The sequence below is a fragment of the Pseudorasbora parva genome, chromosome 12 (genome assembly GCF_024679245.1).
Source record: "Pseudorasbora parva isolate DD20220531a chromosome 12, ASM2467924v1, whole genome shotgun sequence".
In the NCBI taxonomy this organism is placed as follows: domain Eukaryota; kingdom Metazoa; phylum Chordata; class Actinopteri; order Cypriniformes; family Gobionidae; genus Pseudorasbora; species Pseudorasbora parva.
This window is the reverse complement of record NC_090183.1, coordinates 37,561,146-37,580,996: the sequence shown is the minus strand read 5'-3', so window position 1 is coordinate 37,580,996 and position 19,851 is coordinate 37,561,146. Positions and strand designations below refer to the sequence as shown.

Genomic DNA, 19,851 nt, shown 5'->3' with positions numbered 1-19,851 from the left:
ATTATGTAAATGTATAATATCATCCCACCATTGTGGTTTTTAATGCTGACGCCTGTTTTTCTCTGGATTGGATTGAAGTGGTTCATTCTGCCATACACTTAAAGGACAAACACATCAGGTTCAGTCTTTTCTACAGAAGCTTTATTCATTCAGTTTACATTTACATGGTTGCTTATGGTTTCAAAGTCAATTGTGCCACTGTTGTAATTTAATCAATGCACTCAAACATCGTTCTTTGTCTCACAACTACTCTTGAGCTAAGCTTCTTATTGAAATATTATTACACGCTATGTTTTCATCAAAGTTGTTATCTTACATAAAGATTCTGATCATGGGACATAACATGATATAACTCCTCTGTAAATAACAGAACTTCCAGCATCCCAGTAATTTTTTCTCAATCAGCATAATAGTATAAACTTTACACAGTTAGTAACTGCTATAACGTATAACTGAAATACTCTCTGGACTTCATAATTTGCTCTTGCAAAACATTATGCTGAAGTGCATATGCAGGTGTTTCAGAAGTTTACTTATTTGGTTAACAGCTGCATGTAGTTGCAAATCTACAGGATAGATCACTGCGAAAACTAGTAGGGCCAAATGCCAAACGCCCTCATAAGAGCCAGTTCTTCAAACGGTAATGCTGCATGTGTTGTTATATGTGACTTGCTGCTATGAATATGCATTAGACTCTTATATTTCATTAAATGCAGTGTTTAATCAAATTTTGATCCCAACTGTGACAATCTAATGCAATCGTGTGTGTGTGTGTGTGTGTGTGTGTGTGTGTGTGTGTGTGTGCGCGTGCGCATTGGAGAGTTCCTCATTAACCAGGGAGGAAACTGAGGCGGGGCAATGGGTCAGTATTGGTTTTCTTTTGAGTAAGCCATTCTGTAAAATAAGAAAGACATTTGAATTATGAACTTATATAAATGGTACTGTAGTTATATATTCTATAACAAAATAATACAATACTCTTAATATATTATATTCCTATTAGTTTCACCTCTTCCCGCAAATGGCTTGTTTAGAAGAGACCGCAGTCTTTGAGATTTTCTTTGATGATAATGTCTGTTACAGCATCGAACACAAACTTGACGTTCTCTGTGTCTGTGGCACAGGTCATGTGGGAGTAGATTTCTTTGATGTCTCGTCGTAAGTTCAGATCTAAGAACTGGAGCTTGATGTAGTTACCCGCATCCTCAAAGGTATTGGGACCTAAGAGAGTCATGCATTATATTTTTAGCATAGAAATAGTAGCCTAATAATTATGACATTTGGTTCTTAAGGGTTAGTTGGGCTAGTTAAATTGTCATTAATGACCCAGAACACAGTTTAAGATAATGTATGTACGGTATACTGTCCCTTTCCAGAAAGGTAATAAAAACATCATCAAAGTAGTCCCTATGTGACATCAGTTGATTAGTTTTAGAATTTTTTGAAGCATCAAAAATACTTTTTTGTTATTTTTAAATCCAAAAATAACAAAAACTACGACTTTACAACCGGGTTTGTTTTTAATCCGCATTCGCAGCTGCGCTGCTGATGTGTTATCTGGTGCGTGCTAGTTCGTTGATAGTCTGAGGGAGACTGTGCAGTCACGAACGCGGATTGAAACCTGGAAGAGAAGAAAATGTTGAATAAAGTCGTAGTTTTTGTTCTTTTTGAACCAAAATTCTTGGATCAAAAAATTCAAACTAACCAACAAAGTCACATGGACTTTGATGATGTATTTTTTTAAATTACTTTTCTGGACATGGACAGTAGGCTATACCGTATATACATTTTCAATGTAGGGACAGAGCTCTCGGACTAAATATAAAATATCTTAAACTGTGTTCCGAAGATGAAGGGAGGTCTTACGGGTGTGGAACGGGTCATTAATGAAATAATTTTCATTTTCATTTTTGGGTGTACTAACCCTTTAATACTTAGTTCAATTATCTGTTTTAATATCAATTTTAAGAACCTGTATGTTAAAGAATCAAACTTCTATTTTTGTTTCTTGTTATATTGATGCTGTTTTGAGGTCTCACCATCATAATCAGGGAAGCACATGCTCAGATGAGCTTTCTTGATCTTCTCCAGAAAGACGTCCTTCTTGTTGAGGAAGAGTACAATGGAAGTGGTAGCAAAGTAACGGTGGTTGCAGATGCTGTTGAACAGGTGGAGACTCTCATGCATTCGGTTCTTTAAGGGGAGGAAAGGGCAGGAAAAACAGGGGTTCTGTTACTAAAATTCACCAAAGTTATACTGTACTGTTAATTTAAAGTTGTGGACCAGACCACAAACAGCAACTTACCACTTCATCATCCTCCACCAGTACCATGTCGTATGCGCTCAGCGCTGCGATGAAGATGATACATGTCACACCCTCAAAGCAATGGATCCATTTCTTCCTCTCTGAGCGCTGACCGCCCACATCAAACATCCTGCAGACCAAGAACATCAGTTAATATGGCATTTAGTTAATATGTCTATTTAGTTGTTCTTGAAACTTTTACATTGTTAAACTTTTTTTTCTTTGATTCTTAAAATTATGATGGTCATTTCATGCCATTGTTATCATTGAGAAGGCTTTTTGTATTTTAGGTGTCTGTTTTGAGTACCTGAAGTTGAGGTCCTTGAGTCCGAACTGGGTTTCGATGATACCGGTGGTCTTCACTCTTGATCGCAGGACGTCCTGTTCAGTAGGGACAAAGCCAGGCTGGACCAACCTCTCCAGGTCACTCAGATAGCTTGGAGATAGAGTAAGAGAATCAATCAAATGTTTCCCTCAAAGGGATAGTTCACCCAAAAATGAAAGTTCTGTCATTATTTACTCACCCTCATGTTATTCCAAATATAGGACTTTCACTCATTTTCAGAACACAAATCATTTTTTTTTAAATAAAATCTGAGGGCTTTCTGTCCCTCCTTTGACAACTACACTGTAAAATTATTTTAAAAATAAGTTACCTGGTTGCCTTCATTTTGAGTTGATTTAAATTAAAAATGTAAGTCAATACAATTAATATTTTTGAGAATCGACAACCTTTATTCAAATATTATTAAAAGATTTTGTAAGCATATTGGGTAATTGTGTGTGTTTTATTTCTGATGACGCAGTGAAACATGCCAAATTTGGCTATTTTCATGATTAATTTTTTTTTAATGTAGTTCAGATACAATAATATTTTGAGTTTCTATTTATTAAACCAATTTCCTTCATTGTATCAACTCAAATTTTTAATTTCAGTAAACTCAAAATTTTAAGGCAACCAGGTTACTTACTTTTTTAAAGTTATATATGGGTGTATGTATGTATATATACAAATGTGTACATGAGTATGTATATGTGTAGATGTATATATGTGTATGAGTAGGCGTAGGCATATGTATGTTATTTAAAGAAAAATAATAATTAAAGGGGTAGGAGTATATAAGTTTTACTTCTTCCTACTCCTTTTTCATTCATGAGATAGAATTAACTTATTTTTTCTTTTATTTATTATTATTTTTATTTATTTTTCTTTTATTTATTTATTTCTCTTTCATCTTTACTTGTTTCTTTTAAAAATGTCTGATCATTATTGTATTTTTATTTCTCTCATGTTCGAAAATAAACAAATAAACTAAACTAAACTAAACCAACAATGTTTTTTACAGTGTATGCAACTACCACTTTGATGCTTCAAAAAGTTCATAGAGAGATTGTAAAAATAATCCATATGAATTGAGTGGTTTAGTCCAAATTTTCTGACATTTAATGATTAACAGATTGAATTTAGTCTTTTATTCACCTATGAACATTAATCAGTTCACACATTAGTTATGATAAACAGAAGCTCAAGCATGCTCACTTGACGTGCAAGAACCAATGAGGTTCATTCTCGTGTTATGTTGCACGTTTGAGCTTCCGCAGGAACCAGTGAGGTCCATTCTTGTGTTATGCAGCATTTTTGAGCATCTGCAAGAGGTTTGTTCTCATGTGTCATGCAAGTTTGCTCTTTTTGTTAGCTGATCCATGTTTATATGTGAATAAAAGTAATATAATATATAAAGCATTCGATTCTCTTCAGAAATGTAGGATTAAATGCTCAATTCATATGGATTACGATCTCTTTATTAACTTTTTGAAGTGGTAGTTGTATAGCTGTCTAGAAGATGGACCAAAAGGTCTCAGATTTCATCAAAAAATCCTAATTTGTGTTCTGAAAATGAAAAAAAGGGATTTGAACGACATATGGGTGAGTACTTAATGACAGAATTTTCCCTTCTATATTTCAAATATTTCAAAAATAATTTGATAATGTACATTTAAAGCCTTGCTAACTGATATTTAATGCTTTAAAAGACTAGGGATACATACTATCCGGCAGAGTCATTGAGCTGGTATTCAGAGGCTCTGTCAAAGCACGCCTGGATACCCGAGTCCTTCCACAACCTCAGGATGATGTCTGCCAGCTCCTTGGGCATGGTGCCTTCCTCGATGGTGTCTGCTAAGTGCATCAACTTCCTTGCATCATCCTGCAACAAACAGGTAAACCGTTGTATCTGACGGTGTTTAAGCATCAGCTGCTACATAAACATCTTGAAAGTGAGAAAGTGAGAGCTCAGTGATTGCAAATCCTGTATAAACCTTCATGATCGGATAGTCTTTCTTTTAATAGTCTCTTTCAGATGTCTATCTAATAGTTTAATTTGATAAATTCTTTAGTTTTGTTGTATAATCTGACAAATATGCTTTCAAAATAATTTTGTTATGGTTTTGATGAAAGAACAATTGGCAGGAGATTAAAAAAAACTATGAAACATCTATAGGGTTATAGTGAATTCAGTTAATCTGGGATGCCTATGCAGTTTTTTTTACCTGTTTATTTTACCATATTCTAGCTATAGGCTGTCATATGTTTGAGGTATTAATTCTTAGTGGTGTGAAATACAACAAATTATCACAAAATACCATAGTATTGCTGTATACCATATATTTGTGTTTACGTATCATGTATGTACTCAAATTTATAGGAGTCCTTTTATACGATGCACTTACAAATATGTCTTTGTTGCACGTACATTTTAAAGTACCTGCATGTTATTACATCTGTAATTAAGTCCTGTAATTACATCTATAATTACAATGTTGACCCCTCCCTTAACCTGTTAAACCTAACTGAACCTGTCCCTAATTTTATTTTAAAGTTCTGTTGCACCTGTACATACTATATTAATGACACTAAATGGGTAAAAACAAGGTACTAACTCTGAACCTTCACATAAACCTAACTTAACCCATGTAGTTACCTTACATTACTCAGCACATTTGTGGGTAAGTACACTGTGAGTATATTTAAAATGTGACCATAATGTAAAAACAAAGAGTGTTTCCTGAAATAATCTACATGTATGATAGGATAATCATTCAGTACTTCAGTATTACTCTGATATCATGCCATGGTATAGTCCATACTTTTAAAGCTGCACAGCACTATATAATTTTTCCGTCCGCTAGAGGGCGCCTATTCAAAACAAAGGTGTAGTTTGATCATGGCAAGTTTGAGCTCAGAATCTTGGGACATGTGGTCTTCACCTCTTCACCGGTGGAAAAGAAATCATGTTCATGGATGCGATTATTAACGTTACTGTAGTATGGAGCAGAGCAGGACAGAGTGTTGAAGAAGCTGAGCCAGGCCGCTGGAGTGATTGTCACGCACTCCATTGAAACGCACGCCTCATGAGCAATGGGACTTTTATTATGACGGGACACAGTCGTCGGTGCCATTTCTGCTTTTCCGGTCATGAGGATGAATTTTTTGAACAAATTCAACCAAGCGCCTTTGATGACGTTGATGATTACGTTAATGTTTATCATCTGTCCATCATAGTCTAAAGCCCGCCCTGACAATTTCATTGGTCCAAACTGTTTCTGTTCAGGCATAATTACTCCTGTATGGATCAAGTCCAGACCGAACTGCCCGAACACAAATGTTGTGGGCGGGACTGAGTTCGGCTGGCATCCAGGCTAGGCAACTCCCTCACTGTGAAAAATTTTTTAGGTCTCCAATTGAAAATTTTCAAGTGACTGATCACATCTAAATTCTTCAGTTGGTCGAATTGAATTTCTGTGAATTAAATTGCATTTTTTCACCGAGTTTCAATTCGGCCAACTGAAAAAATTAGATGTAAACAGTCACACATTAACCTATTCATATCTATAAATGACTAATGAATGCTGTAGAGCACCTGTGCAGCAGCATCTCCATAAGAAATGTTGAGCGTGGTCATGGCTTTCACAATGGCCAGGATAGACTGCAGGGTGTTGCTGTAGATGATGACAATGAACTCCATCATCTCTTCAAGGGTGTAACCATCTTGGTGAATAATTCTGTGATGGAAAATATTTGACAGTTAATTGACAATGTTATTAACTGGTTATGGTATAAAAGAGCACAGAATGAGAATCATTATATAATCCATATAATTCATTGTATTACTATACAGTACTTTTGTTTCCTCAGCACTTACTTCATCTGTTTGACAATTGTGCTTTTCCCCGACTCACCAGCACCTGAAAGTAAATAGTTATTGATTAGGGATTATTACACATACACATTCATGAGTATGTGGTTTGCGGGGACTCTCCATTGGTGTAATGGTTTTTATATTTTATCCCCCTACACTAACCCTACCCCTGAACCCATCACACAAACTTTTGCCATAAAAAAAACCATTTGGATTACGAAGACACAAGTTTGTGTTGTAATATCCATGTCATTATAACACATTTGTGTCCTCATAAACCACATTTACCTGTACAGTACACACACACAGGTCATATCAGTGCATTATTTTTCTCTCTCTGTGAAATCTCTGTCGCTTTAATTTTGCTAAGGTAATTTCCAGATTGAAATAGTAGACTGCTCAAGTTATGCTGTAAGAGGAAGAAATAAACATAAGGCTGAAGTTATGACTCTCTAACAGTGTTTTGGAAACTCTATCAGTGTTTTGAAAGTATAAATAGCATTTCTGAAATTAAATGATGTGCTCAAATCTGTCTACATGAAATCAAATTACATTCATACAGAGACCCAGGGACCTCTTCCCCCACACCCCAAACTAGATTCTCAGCCAATCCAGGGACCCCCAATATTTTAAAAAGGTAGATATTTTCATAAACAAAATTAACCTATACCACACTATATATATTCCTGTCAATCATTAAACGTTTTAATGTATTTTATAATGTAACATTTTCACAGTTAATCTCAGAAAAAAAAATATAGTCAGTATATTATAAATATTTGTTTAATAGCATATTTTTATGAATGAAGGCCAGTGTCACTGATACTAATACAACTGATGTCTCAATGAAATATATGTAGGCCTTAAAAAAAATAAGTCTTACATGTAGGAAATATAGGCTACAGAAATTGAATAAAATTAGCATTCTGCACTGCATAACTTATTAATTAAATAGAGAAAAAGAATCACTGCTTTTGACTAAAGAACTTGTAGCTTTAATACGGATTAGTCTGTCACCTTTGTTCTGTTAACAGTAATGACAGACAGCATTAATAGTGGCTACTGTCACTTTAAGACCTGCCCCTGACGAACATGAGCACGAGCTGCCTGTTTCACCCGTCCCATTTTTCACAACTCTTTAAGTTAATTTAATATGTTATATGACGAATGTAAGACTACTCTTATGAGAATACTCGACAAAACAGATATTGTGGGACATTTCTGTGTTGTCCTCGATTTTGCTCGTCTGTAACTTACTCATGATACTGGCACGAGACTATTTGTGTGTCTTGTGACACTATCAGACGCCTTCTCTTTTGTCTTGTCATGCATGAATGGTTAGGTTTTGAACGAATAAGAGCGTGATCATAGAATATAATGCTTATCCGTTAAATATTTTTAATGTGTTAAACTGGAAACAATGAATCGCATGCGTTAACATCAATGGAACTAATATAAAGTTTGAAAACTCTGAATTTGAAGATCAAGGTAAATTGTACTTGAGTTGTCTTCAGGAAAACAACATCTGTTTCTTCTAAAGGGGACTACTGAATGAAAATATTTTTATATTTAAACAATTTGAAATCCTGATTTCATCCTGTTCAAAAGTTCTCAGCCCCTGTCTCTTAATGCGTCGTGTTTCCTTCTGGAGCATCAGGGAATGTTTAAACCTTTTTTTTATTTAACAGTCGTGTTTGACTCCCTCAATTGTCCTCAGTGTGAAAAGATGGATCTCACAGTCACTGAATTTGGAAAAACTGAAGAATTTGCAGGACCTGAAGAAGAACATTGGCCAGTTCTGCTCAGGAGAAACAAGGGACTCAAGAACAACCATTACAAAATAAAAGCACATCCGTGGATCATCCAGGTAACAACACACAGTATTAACAATCAATGGTAGGCTACATAAACTTTTGAACAGTAATTTTTCATAAATTCAGGATTATATTTAGGACAGTACTAAATCAATTCTGTAAGGGGTAGTCTTTTTTCCTTTTGAGCATGACTGTAATATGTATTTTTTAACATTATATAATATATTGTACAGTATACATCTGATCTCCAGGTCCGCAGACACCCACATTGAGCCAGTGTTTAGAGGGGTAAAGCCTCAGTGGACCACTGAGATTTGTCAAACTGTAGATGTTTGTTTAGAACAGTCTCACATTAATATTTGATTCATTTTGGCATGCATAAGTGAATTAATGCTAGAATATATCCTCCTTCTCTCTTTGTCGTTGTTTATCTTTTGGTGGATTACATTAAGAGGATTAAGGCTTATTATTTTTGTCTTAAGCTTGATGTCCCATAACCCTGACCCACATCACTTCACGGACAAAGACACAGGCAGTTATGAACGTAAATTATTTCAATAAGTATGCATGTAATATAGATATTGAGATATAGGACACACCAATTTTGTGTCCTTGGTTTATTTAGCTCGACTTTGGTTTGAATTTCAGTACGTTTATTTTTTTCGTGCATTTAAGCTTTAGATATTTAATACTTTCATATCACAAAAAAAGAAATGAATAAAACATAAAATGTCATGCAGTCATTGCCTCTTTATTCTGATGTTTTAAATGGGAAGGCTACGCAATGAATCTGCAATATACCATTTTACAAATCTAGCAAATGAGCTGTTCTTCATGTTTTGAAGAATCTTGAAGAATCAAGATTCTTGGCTTGAGGAATCATTTGAGTCCCCTCATGCGTTGTTACCTAGCAGCAGAAGTTTGACGGTCCTGGCATCTTTGTCGGCGTCCTCTTTCAGCTTCTTCTCTAGCTCCCTGGAGTGCTTCTCCTCGCTGCTCGCCCCGGCCCCCATACTGACTCTTGATTAGGAAAAAGAAGTCCTTCTGGATGACCACTCGCTTGCCCAGAGGCCTCCAGGTGCCGTTAACAATACAGCTCACACCTCAACTGGATCTTGGTGACCTGATGAATTGTTTTGAGTCTTGAGAGGGATTTTGGGGATGTCTCTGACCACCTGGGTTGGTGGGGCCAATGGAGAACAAGGACAGAAGGCATTCAAAGCGTGGAGAGGTCATCTAACCTCAGATTTAAGGAGAAGGTGCTGTGCTCAGCAAAAGGTGATAAGCTGACCGGCGTCTTCACGAGCACATTAAAAAGGACTGTGCGAGTGGAAGAATGTGACATTAGAATGTTACAATTGCTGGTCATCAAACGACACGTGTTATGCTAGCCAATAAAAGGCAGAATAAGACTTGGATTGGATGTGTTGCCTGCCGAAATGGATTTCTATCTCTATATTCAGTTGAAAATGTTCTTGGCATCATGAATGCAAATTGCATCTGTATGGCCGAATTTTTTTCAAAACCGCCAGAAAGGCTTTTTAGTTTTGTTTTTTATAAAACGACTGAATGTGAAGGTGTTCTGCAATCTCCACGAGTAATTCTAATCTCATCTTCCCACTGTAGTCATCAAAATCAGTTCGCATTTTCCATCTAGTGTACACAGTGTGCAGCACAGCGTTTAAAGAGCTTTAGTCTTTTACCCGACAGCTCATTGACCCCAATCTGAAGATTGATACATTTTAATCCACAGGCATCACCGGTGACAGAGACAAAGAGACAGGAACACTTTCTTTGATGTACTTCTATTACATAGTACTTGCATAAACGGAAATGAATTACTGTTTAATTATATGGGTTAAAAATGTGCTTACGTATTAGTATATTAACGGGACATTTTTAGGAACTGCTGCAATTTATGCAACAATTTTGTCCTCATGACTGACTGTAGGTATAATAAATGGGACAATGAACATTACATTATTTGATAGATTCATTTTACTTTAGTTTGTAATGTAAAAAGATTTTTTAAATGAAGCCTTAGAGTAAGCCTCACCCCAACTTTTGAGAATTTGCGTGTCACAATTACATTATACTACAAAGTTACAGTAAAAAAGAAAAGGTTTTTAAAAAAAATTGTGATGTTTACACTTAATTTGGTAACACTATTTTACAGTGTCATTGTTACATATGTTGCATGTACTTAGCAAATAATAGTAAACTTACCAATGAACAGTAAATGATTCATAATTGCATGCAACTAAACCTGATCATAATCCTACCCTAAACTTATAGTAAGTGCATGTACTTAGTTAATATTAACCAGTAGTATTTAAATATATAATTACACTATAACAATGACACCTTAAAATAAAGTAACCCTTTGTGCCCAATCATACAACGTTTTGTATGACGACATCCAGCTCCACATTTAAAAACCAAATGCACTCACACTCATCTAACCCATGGGTGTGCTGGTCTGAAAACGATTGTTAGCACATTGCTATTTTTAAGCAACTGAAAATGACTGCTCCATTGACCAACAAAAACCTGGTCTAAAGTCAGTAGCGCAGTATTTCTGTGTTATTTAAAGGGTGCATTAGTAATATGCGTCTATATGCGGGTGCACAACGCGCATTCACTCTGCTTATTATACACACAGGGATGCGCAGCAGCACACAAACATTTATAAATATTAAAGGTCTCGTTCTTCGCGATTCCATCTTTCAAACTTTAGTTAGTGTGTAATGTTGCTGTTGGAGCATAAATAATACCTGTAAAATTATAAAGCTCAAAGTTCAATGCCAAGCGAGATATTTTATTTAACAGAAGTTCCCTTTCAAAGACAGCGAACGTCTGGTCTGGGCTACAGCAGGAAGTGCAGGGATGTAATGACATCACTAGAACTGTTTGTTGACTAACCCTCTGCCGACAAGAACACGGAAAATAGGGGCCGTGGTTTTGTTGCTCTCTCAGTGGAGAAGAGCGCGCATTCAGCGCTTGCATCTCCCCGTTATGGTAAGAGGTGGGACCTTTCCGGGCAAAGTGCGCTAAGCTGCTGTCCAATCACAACACGGGAAGCGCTGGCCCAATCAGAACTCGTTACGTGTTTCTGAAGGAGGGACTTCATAGAACAAGGAAATCATCAGGCCGTTTTTAGGACAGGAAAAACAGCGCTGTACAGATAAGTCAATTGTGTGAAAAATACTGTTTTTACACGCAAAACATGAACTCATGTTATATTGCACACTGTAAACATAATCAAAGCTTCGAAAACACATGAGGAACGGGACCTTTAAAAAAATAAAAGAATTACAATGTAAAATATTATTTTGTACATAAAGATAAAAATGCCTACATATCATTATGGATAGACATTGCATGCATCAGAATTACCTATGCAGTATAATGCCATAACAAAATTGGCTACTTATTTAACCACCGATCATGGCAATACGCATATGTATTAAACTAATTTATCAGGTTGAGGTGGCTATATTCCACCATGTAAATAGCAAATCTGTCATGGTGCAAGCGCAACTGCCTGACACCCATGGCTTATTAAGAGAGTAGGTACAACCCTTTTGGACCATGCACCTGGTGTGCAGACCGTTTGTCCCATTGTTAAACTAGCAAAAGTGGATTCTGACACGCCCTGAGTGCACCGGCGCCATGCACTTCAGAGTATTCGTTCAGATCGTTAAAATAGCCCTTTATTTTAATGTGCCCTTGTTACAGTGTAATTATACATTTAAGTACTAAGTAATATTAACAGCACATACTTACTACTTAGGGTTAGTTGCTTGTAATCAGTGGTGGAAAGAGTACTGAAAAAGCATACTCAAGGAAAAGTACTGTTACTTGTCAACATTTTTTATTTAAGTAGAGTAAAAGTACCCTTCCTAAATACTACTCAAAGTAGGAGTAAAAAGTAGCCGTTTTAAAAGAACTCAAGAGTCGTGAGTATTATGCTATGAATGTTATTCCACCTTATACCCTGCAAATTAAAAATGTAGCTTAGGCTATTTTTTTATGGATGATTCTCATTAAGAACAAAACACATGATATCACCAAAAAATACTTCAATATTTCTTTCAATATTTATTTTTATTTTTGACTGTTAGCACTAAAAATACAGCCATGTATTATTTGAGAAATCAACCAATAATCTGCAACATTTATTAATGACAACCGGTCTGTAACCGGAGGTTTTCTTGCGGTTAATTAAAAAAAGGTTGCAAAGCATTGTACATTTACACTTTTACGTAAACGAAAAGTTCTTTCTTTTCAAGACGCATTCGTTGTACTGCTTTAATTTCAAGACATTTTCTCTGTACAAAGAATAGAAATCAGAATCGAGTACTCACAGTTTTCACCACTGATTATTTTTGCTTGAAATTTAAAAAATAAACCTGATTTAAATATAAATCAGATGTTTTATAAAAGTTATTTGCTATAAGTTACATGACCTACAATTTTGAATCGCCACGTGATAATACATTACATTAAAATATGCACTTCAATAAGCTGACAGAAAGCAGGTTCATGCGTTACAGGTTACATGCGTTACAACGAAATCAACGTAAGGGACAAAAATCTAGCAGTGACGATCGGTTAATGCCTAATGCACGTGAAGCCTGGCAAACAATATAAATGAAGAGTTTCTAGCAGATGGCACCGCGAGCTTGTGCAGCGCTAACAGAATACGTACCATTTATGAACGTATTAAAAAATGTAATATTCTGCGGTCCATTTGTAGTAATTGTTTAAGACGATTTAACGATTTCAGTCATCATCAGTAGCCAGCACTTACCCCCTTTCATAAAGCGTGCTCTCACTCTAGGTTGGTCGCTATGGTTGATTTGACGGTAGTCACGCGCGTGACGCATGGACACACAGGACTGATTATTCTTGTTAGCCAATCACATTGACAGGAAAAATAAATAAACATAATGTACCGATACAGCACTTAAAATGTATTTAAGTAAAAGTACACGGTTTTTAAACCACTTTAAAAAGTACAATTCCTGAGAAAAACTACTCAATTACGGTAACGAGAGTATTTGTAATTCGTTACTTTACACCACTGCTTGTAATAATGCATAATTACTATACATGTAACTTACAAGGATTTTTTTTTAAATTTGTTTAATTTTATATAAATGTTGATTTAAAGGTGCACTTTGCAACTTTCCGTCCACTGGAGGGCACCTATTCAAAACAAATGCGTAGTGTGATGACGCAAAGTTCGAGTGCAGCATCTTGGGACATGTGGTCTTCACCTCACAGCCGGTGGAAAATAGGACTCGGGCAGAAATCACGTTCATGCATGCGGTTATTAACGTTACTGTAGTGTGAAGCAGAGCAGGACCGAGTGTCCTGGAGCTGAGCACGGCCGCTGGAGCGATTGTTACACAAATACCCGCCTCGCGAACACCGAGGCTTTTATTATGACGGGACGGGACGGGACATATTCGCGGGTGCCTGCAGTATTTCTGCTATTCCGGTTATGATTATGAGGTAATGGAGCTCTGTTTATCATATTAGATACATTTAAGTGTGTTGAAAATGATGTTATGACGTTACTCCGTGCGTTCACTTGTTCACACTGCTAAGAGTAAAGCGCTCCTGCCAAATAAAACCCGAAACCGAGGGTAGCGCATGTATGACGCAATGACAGGCGACTTCCTCAGACGCTATGCTGAAACGTCCCGGGTCATTGGTTAAAATAGCAATTTTCTCACAATTTACAAATAGTTGGAAACATTTGGGATATTGTAGGTACTCAACTCAATATAACACTGGCCTAGTGTTTTTTGGATATTTTACGGCAAAAATACTACATAGTGCACCTTTAAAATGATATGGTATGTGGGATGATAATTGCTAATTATAAGTAGTTTAACCATTTGTATTACATTTATGAATGCCAAATAGCAAGTTCCCCCACCACCACCACACACTCTAACATTAAACTGCGAATAAAAGGTTGAACTATATACCCAGTATTATTTCTGAAGAAAGGCCAACCTATATTTGTTATAAAATATATAACTTTAATTAGTCAACAACAATGATGGAAAAGAAAACAAATAAAAAATACATTACCATAACATTAACTGTATATAACATCGAATTCTGGATCTTTTTCACATTAGAATATTCTACAAAAGACAAAACAATGGGACAAACCACAGTGATGAATAATGTCTTACAAAAACAAAACAAAAACATTTACAATTACAACAACCAATTCACACAGCCTGTTTGCTGTGCGTTTTGAGAAAACACAACGGAAACTAAACATACACGTCAGGTAATTGTGCTTGATTCCATCACTAGTTCAGCAAAGTCCTCTGTCTTCAGAAAACAGTCTCTTGCTCTCTCGCTCTCTCTCTCTCTCTCTCTCTCTCTCTCTCTCTCTCTCTCTCTCTGTCAAAGACCATACAGCAACATATCCAGAATTTGACTACATATCTGTACAGTACAAATACGATTCATGCAAACTCAAACAAGTTTAGTTCCAAATTATTTAGCGCTCCCAAATGATCACTTAATTTTTTTTTTTTTTTTTACATAAGTTACATATTTAAGATTTTCTTTAAAAAATGTTTTTAAACAATGCTCCTCTGCAAAAAGATGTACAGGTTTTGAACCCCCAGCTTTTTGAAATTCTTTACGTGCAATAGTACATATTTCTATAAATGAAAAGAACAAAACAAAAAGTGATTCTACTGTACAGGAGGCCGTAATTAATAAACCAAATATATAACACACATAAATGACTTTATATTTAACACACATTAGCATAGCAACATATGGAAGATCAAGAAGATTAAAAAGATGAGTGATAAATTGGTTTTCAAAGTCTTTTGGGAGGTCACAGAATGCACCAAACAGACGTAGAACTTCCTTTATCCGTACATCTGTAGAATGAGAACATGTGCTCAGCTAAAAAAGTCAACAGCTTCTGACGCAGTCCTCTGGTATCAAAACATCAAGCGCAGTCAAACTGTCCATCAGGAGCTTCAAATGTCCAACTATTCGCTTAGTGGTATGTACACAAAGTTTTATGATAACAGTCGTACGGTGTTTTATGACATGAATACCGTAGTAATAAATATATTGGAAGGGAAGTACAATGATAACAAAATATTTGCACAGATCTATACACAAAACCTTTTTTTTTTGTTGCTCTATTTCCATACAAAGATATCCACAGAATCTAACTATGTACAGCCTACAATAAATACTATGCATTTTCAAAAACGTACTGTTTATTTTCTCCTGGGCCATGACGGTTGCGGGTATACGTTGGATATTTTGTGTGTAATGGCAGTCAGAGACCTTGAGGTCAACCTCAAGTCTAGCAGGGAAATCTCTGTTTGGATGGAGTGGGGTGTCTTTCCCTCTCATGTCTCAGCCATGCTGCTCTGCTCCTGGTGGTGTCTCCTGTTCCGTGGCTTCTGTAGGTCCTTCTGTATTTCCTTGAGGTCCTTCTTCTTGTGTGCATTAGCTGCGGAGTCATCCCCCATCTGCCAGTAGTCTTGGCAGTACTGGTTGATGAGGCCCATCTCCGGTTGGCTGAGGATGGTCAGCAGGTCTTTGTATTGCTCTGCGCTGGGCGTCCAGGCGCTGGACTGGAGAGGCGGCACAGCGGGAGCACTGGATTCGGTCTGGATGCTGTTGACGGTGCGGGCGGAAAGAACCACTAGCTGAAGTTTAACCAGCATGTGCTTGAAGTTCTTCTCGGTGGAGGTACACTGGTACACCCCTCCGTCAGACAGCTGGAGAGAGCGCAGGAGGAGACCCTGCTCCGTGCGAACAACTCGCCCGTCAGAACGGATCTGAAAAAAAAAAAAATGAACAAAGCTTTTAGGTTAATAAATCAAAGGCATTCACATTTATATAGATTTTATGTCAAACACCAGACAAAATCATTTGGCTACATATCTGTACAGTAGAAATACAGTTCATGCAAATGCAAACAAGCCCTCTAAAGTTGTGTATGCTTCCAAATTATCCCCTATTTAAAAAAAGAGGTGATTGCTTGGACTTTTAAAAAATGAGAAAATATTTTTTTATGTAATGTATAAATAAATAAACATATATACTATATGGCTAAATGTATTGGGACACCCCTCCAAATTCAGGTGTTCTAATCACTTCCATGGCCACAGATGTAGAAAATCAAGCACCTAACCATACAGATGCTTTACTAATTTAAGCGTACCATGATAGGTTGCCATTTGTGCAATAAGTCCATTCGTAATATTTTCTCACTAAATATTCCGAAGTCAACTGTTAAGTGGAAGCAATCGGGAATGCCAGCAACTCAGCCACAAAGTGATAGGCCACCTAAAAATCACAATCAGTGGGGTCAGCACACAGAGTGAGGCACACAGTGCGCAGAGGTCTCCAACGTTCTGCAGAGTCAATAGCTACAGTCCTCCAGACTTCGTGTGGCCTTCCGATGTGCTTAGAGAGCTTCATGGAATGGGTTTCCATGGCCGAGCAGCTGCCTCCAAGCCTTACATCACCAAGTGCAATGCAAAGTATAATTTGGAGTGGTGTGAAGCACACCGCCACTGGACTCTAGACCAGTGGAGACATGACCTCTGGAGTGACCAATCACACTTCTCTGTTTGGCAATCCAATGGACGAGTCTGGGTTTGGCAGTCGCCTGGAGAACAGTATGTTCTGACTGCATTGTGCCAATTTTGAAAATTTTGAATATTCCAATCTAATATAATTTCTGACCTGTAAGGTTGCCAGAATAATAATCTTACTCAGTGTGTTAATAGGCCAGAGGAGAACTGGCACCCCGACTGAGTCTGGTTTCTCCCAAGGTTTATTTTTCTCCATCATGCCCTGATGGAGTTTTGGTTCCTTGCCACTGTCGCCTTTGGCTTGCTCAGTTGGGGACACTAAAATTATGATTAAAGTTATTCAACTAATTATACAAATAAAATTTATGAATTAGGTTTTATTTAATTCTATAAACTATAATACTGAAATGCCAACATTGTCGCTATATGATAAATTAAAATAAGCTGATAACATCACTGTTTTCTCCAGAACGACTGTACAGCCAAATCTAATTTTGTTGCAATATTATCCTGTTTGACACCGTGAAGCTGCTTTGACACAATCGTGATTGTAAAAGCGCTATATAAATAAAGTTGATTGATTGATTAAAGTGTAATGTTTGGCTAATGGGGGTTTATAGTGTGGGGTTGTTTTTCAGGTTTTGGGCTTGGTCCCTTAATTCCAGTGAAAGGAACTCTTAATGCTTCAGCATATGAAGTCATTTTGGACAATTTCATGCTCCTAACTTTGTGGGAAAAGTTTGGGTATGGCTTCTTTCCGGTTCCAGTGCACAAAGCATGTGCCTTATGAATGAGGGAGTCTGGCATCAGTGCCTGACCTCACAAATGCACTTCTAGACGAATGGTCAAAAATTCCCATAAACGCACTCCGTAACTTTAAGTAAAGCCTTACCAGAAGAGTTGAAGCTGTTTAATGCTGCAACGGGTAAGGCAACTCATTATTAAACCCAAACATTAAGAATGGGATGTCATTAAAATTCATGTGCATGCAAAGGCAGGTATCCCAAAACGTTTGCCAATTTTGTGTGTGGTATATTTGTTATATATAACAAATATATATATTGTGTGTGTGTTAATAAATAATTACTTCATTTTAATTCATTTTGTTACGCTGTACATCACAACATGGCTATAACTGCTTATATACACACAAACTAAATATACGGCTAAATAATATAAAGTTATTATATTAAATTTAGCAACATTTTCTCAATAGATAAATGCATGACTAAAATGACACAATTCCTTCTAACAATTATGGTATAACAAGGCAAAGTAACAGTTTATATTAAGGTGACGAAGTTACACATACATGTACTTACCATAGTGTAACAGTAAATGATGCATAATTACAAGTAACTAACCCTTAACCAAACCCAAAGAATGTGCAGTAACTCTATAGTAAGGACATGTAGTTAGTTAATTAATATTACTCTGTGCTTCTTTGAGTAAGGACAAATTGTAACTACAACTCCTTAAAAGAAAGTGTAACCCAAGGCATTATGTCACACATACCTCTCTCCTTCTATCACTGTTCTCTTTCTGGAAATGCCACTTGATTGACACATGAGGAGATCTGGCCTGGCACTCCAGGAAGGCTGTGCTTCCCTCTACGCCATACTGTACTGTCTCCAACGTGTTCTTATTAGCTGACAGGAATTAAAACAAAATACTGTCTATCTAAACAATAACCAAAATCAAAGTTCATTTACTTCTTCCAAAGTAGTTTTACTCATCAAGATTACTGTTTCCTCACCATTGGAATTGTAGCCCCTGCATTGTCTTATAGGGTTGCCATACTTCACATCTTGTCTCCGACTCCGCCTACAAGATATAATGAGGGAATTAATTCAAACTGATGGTGAGTTCAAGTCCTCCTGTAAAGTTAGTATTTACGAGTTGGGAAGTCATGTTTGATGATAAATACATTACACACATGCAGCTCTCTCTCACCTCTTTTGGTTTGCAGAGTAGCGAGAGCAGGACTTTCCATCCCAGGCGCAGTAAGGGTCTCTGGCCAAGCAGCAGTCAGCACACGCCTCTCCGTACACATCACACCTGTGCAGAGCCAGATGAGTGACACCCACCGCTGAACTTACATACAGCTGTTGCTACACACACAGAAAGACAGGGAAATAAAAGTTACTTTCATTCAAAATACATCATGTTGTGATTCCAGGAATCACAGGATGATGAATGATTGAGTTAAGCATTTGCTAAATGACAGTGTAATGTAAATATATAGTATATTTAATATTATTAACAGTTTTACTATTCATATTTCAGAATTAGTTTTCTTTAAGTTTTGAATTCTAAAGGATTTTTTGCGCAACTTACCCGCTTTGGGGAAATCTTCATAGTAATGATTGGAGTTGGAACCTGTAATATAAAAATAATTCGATTTTTTTATCAAATATAATAGTATACATTAAACATATATAGTACCTGTCAAAAGTTTGGAATGTTTTTAAAATAAATATATTATGTTCAACAAGGCTGCATTTATTTAACTGTTAATACTGTAAAACAGTAATATTGTGAAATGATATTACAAGTTAAATGATTTCCATTTAAATATATTTTTAAATGTAATTTTTCCTTTGATGGGAAAGTCAGCAGCCATTCCTCCAGTTTTCAGTGTCACATGATCCTTCAGGAATCATTCTAATAATGCTGATCTTTTGCTCAGGTAACATATCAATAACACTTATTATTATTATAATCAATGTTGAAAATAGTTGTGCTGCATAATATTTTTGTGGAAATTGTGATATTTCACAATATTACTGTTTTAAAAACATTACAATTTGATGAAATATGAATTATATTAATAATAATTTTTAAATTGTATAAAACAAAATAAAAAATATATAAATAAATACAAACACAAATTACACAATGTGTAATGGAAACATAAAAAATAA

General features: G+C 36.3%; 2 protein-coding genes and 1 long non-coding RNA gene across 3 annotated transcripts in view; 1 reads left to right on the top strand and 2 right to left on the bottom strand.

Moving 5' to 3' along the window:
• Positions 1 to 124: 124 nt before the first annotated feature.
• On the bottom strand, positions 125 to 10,081 carry gnat1 (guanine nucleotide binding protein (G protein), alpha transducing activity polypeptide 1). Its single transcript, XM_067460171.1, has 9 exons — positions 9,226 to 10,081; positions 6,508 to 6,550; positions 6,226 to 6,367; positions 4,355 to 4,512; positions 2,613 to 2,741; positions 2,306 to 2,435; positions 2,040 to 2,193; positions 1,010 to 1,221; positions 125 to 894 (listed from the first exon to the last, which is right to left on the bottom strand). The coding sequence occupies exons 1-8, from the start codon at positions 9,329 to 9,331 to the stop codon at positions 1,031 to 1,033; spliced, it is 1,053 nt and encodes a 350-aa protein (XP_067316272.1). The 5' UTR covers positions 9,332 to 10,081; the 3' UTR covers positions 125 to 894; positions 1,010 to 1,030.
• LOC137094478 (uncharacterized) lies at positions 2,371 to 8,904 on the top strand. The gene is made up of 4 exons (XR_010908661.1): positions 2,371 to 2,454; positions 2,596 to 2,753; positions 4,340 to 4,525; positions 8,222 to 8,904. It is a non-coding gene; the product is annotated as an uncharacterized lncRNA (long non-coding RNA).
• A 3,444-nt stretch (positions 10,082 to 13,525) lies between the features above and the next one.
• sema3fa (sema domain, immunoglobulin domain (Ig), short basic domain, secreted, (semaphorin) 3Fa) overlaps positions 13,526 to 19,851 on the bottom strand; it is a 51,618-nt gene continuing 45,292 nt past the window's right edge. The window contains exons 15-19 of the mRNA XM_067460170.1: positions 19,265 to 19,306; positions 18,881 to 19,038; positions 18,684 to 18,751; positions 18,443 to 18,576; positions 13,526 to 16,165 (exon numbers count right to left, since the gene is read on the bottom strand). Of these exons, the coding sequence (XP_067316271.1) occupies positions 15,731 to 16,165; positions 18,443 to 18,576; positions 18,684 to 18,751; positions 18,881 to 19,038; positions 19,265 to 19,306 (837 nt within the window). The 3' untranslated portion in view covers positions 13,526 to 15,730. The remainder of the gene's footprint in view (positions 16,166 to 18,442; positions 18,577 to 18,683; positions 18,752 to 18,880; positions 19,039 to 19,264; positions 19,307 to 19,851) is intronic.

Excerpts from the sequence above, each read along its gene's own strand:
- gnat1 (XM_067460171.1), bottom strand. The coding sequence starts at position 9,331 with ATGGGGGCCGGGGCGAGCAGCGAGGAGAAGCACTCCAGGGAGCTAGAG. Across the intron at positions 6,551-9,225 it reads CGTCAAACTTCTGCTGCTAG|GTGCTGGTGAGTCGGGGAAA; the intron begins GTAACAACGCAT and ends ATTTACTTTCAG. Across the intron at positions 2,436-2,612 it reads CTCAAGGACCTCAACTTCAG|GATGTTTGATGTGGGCGGTC; the intron begins GTACTCAAAACA and ends CTTGGTCTGCAG.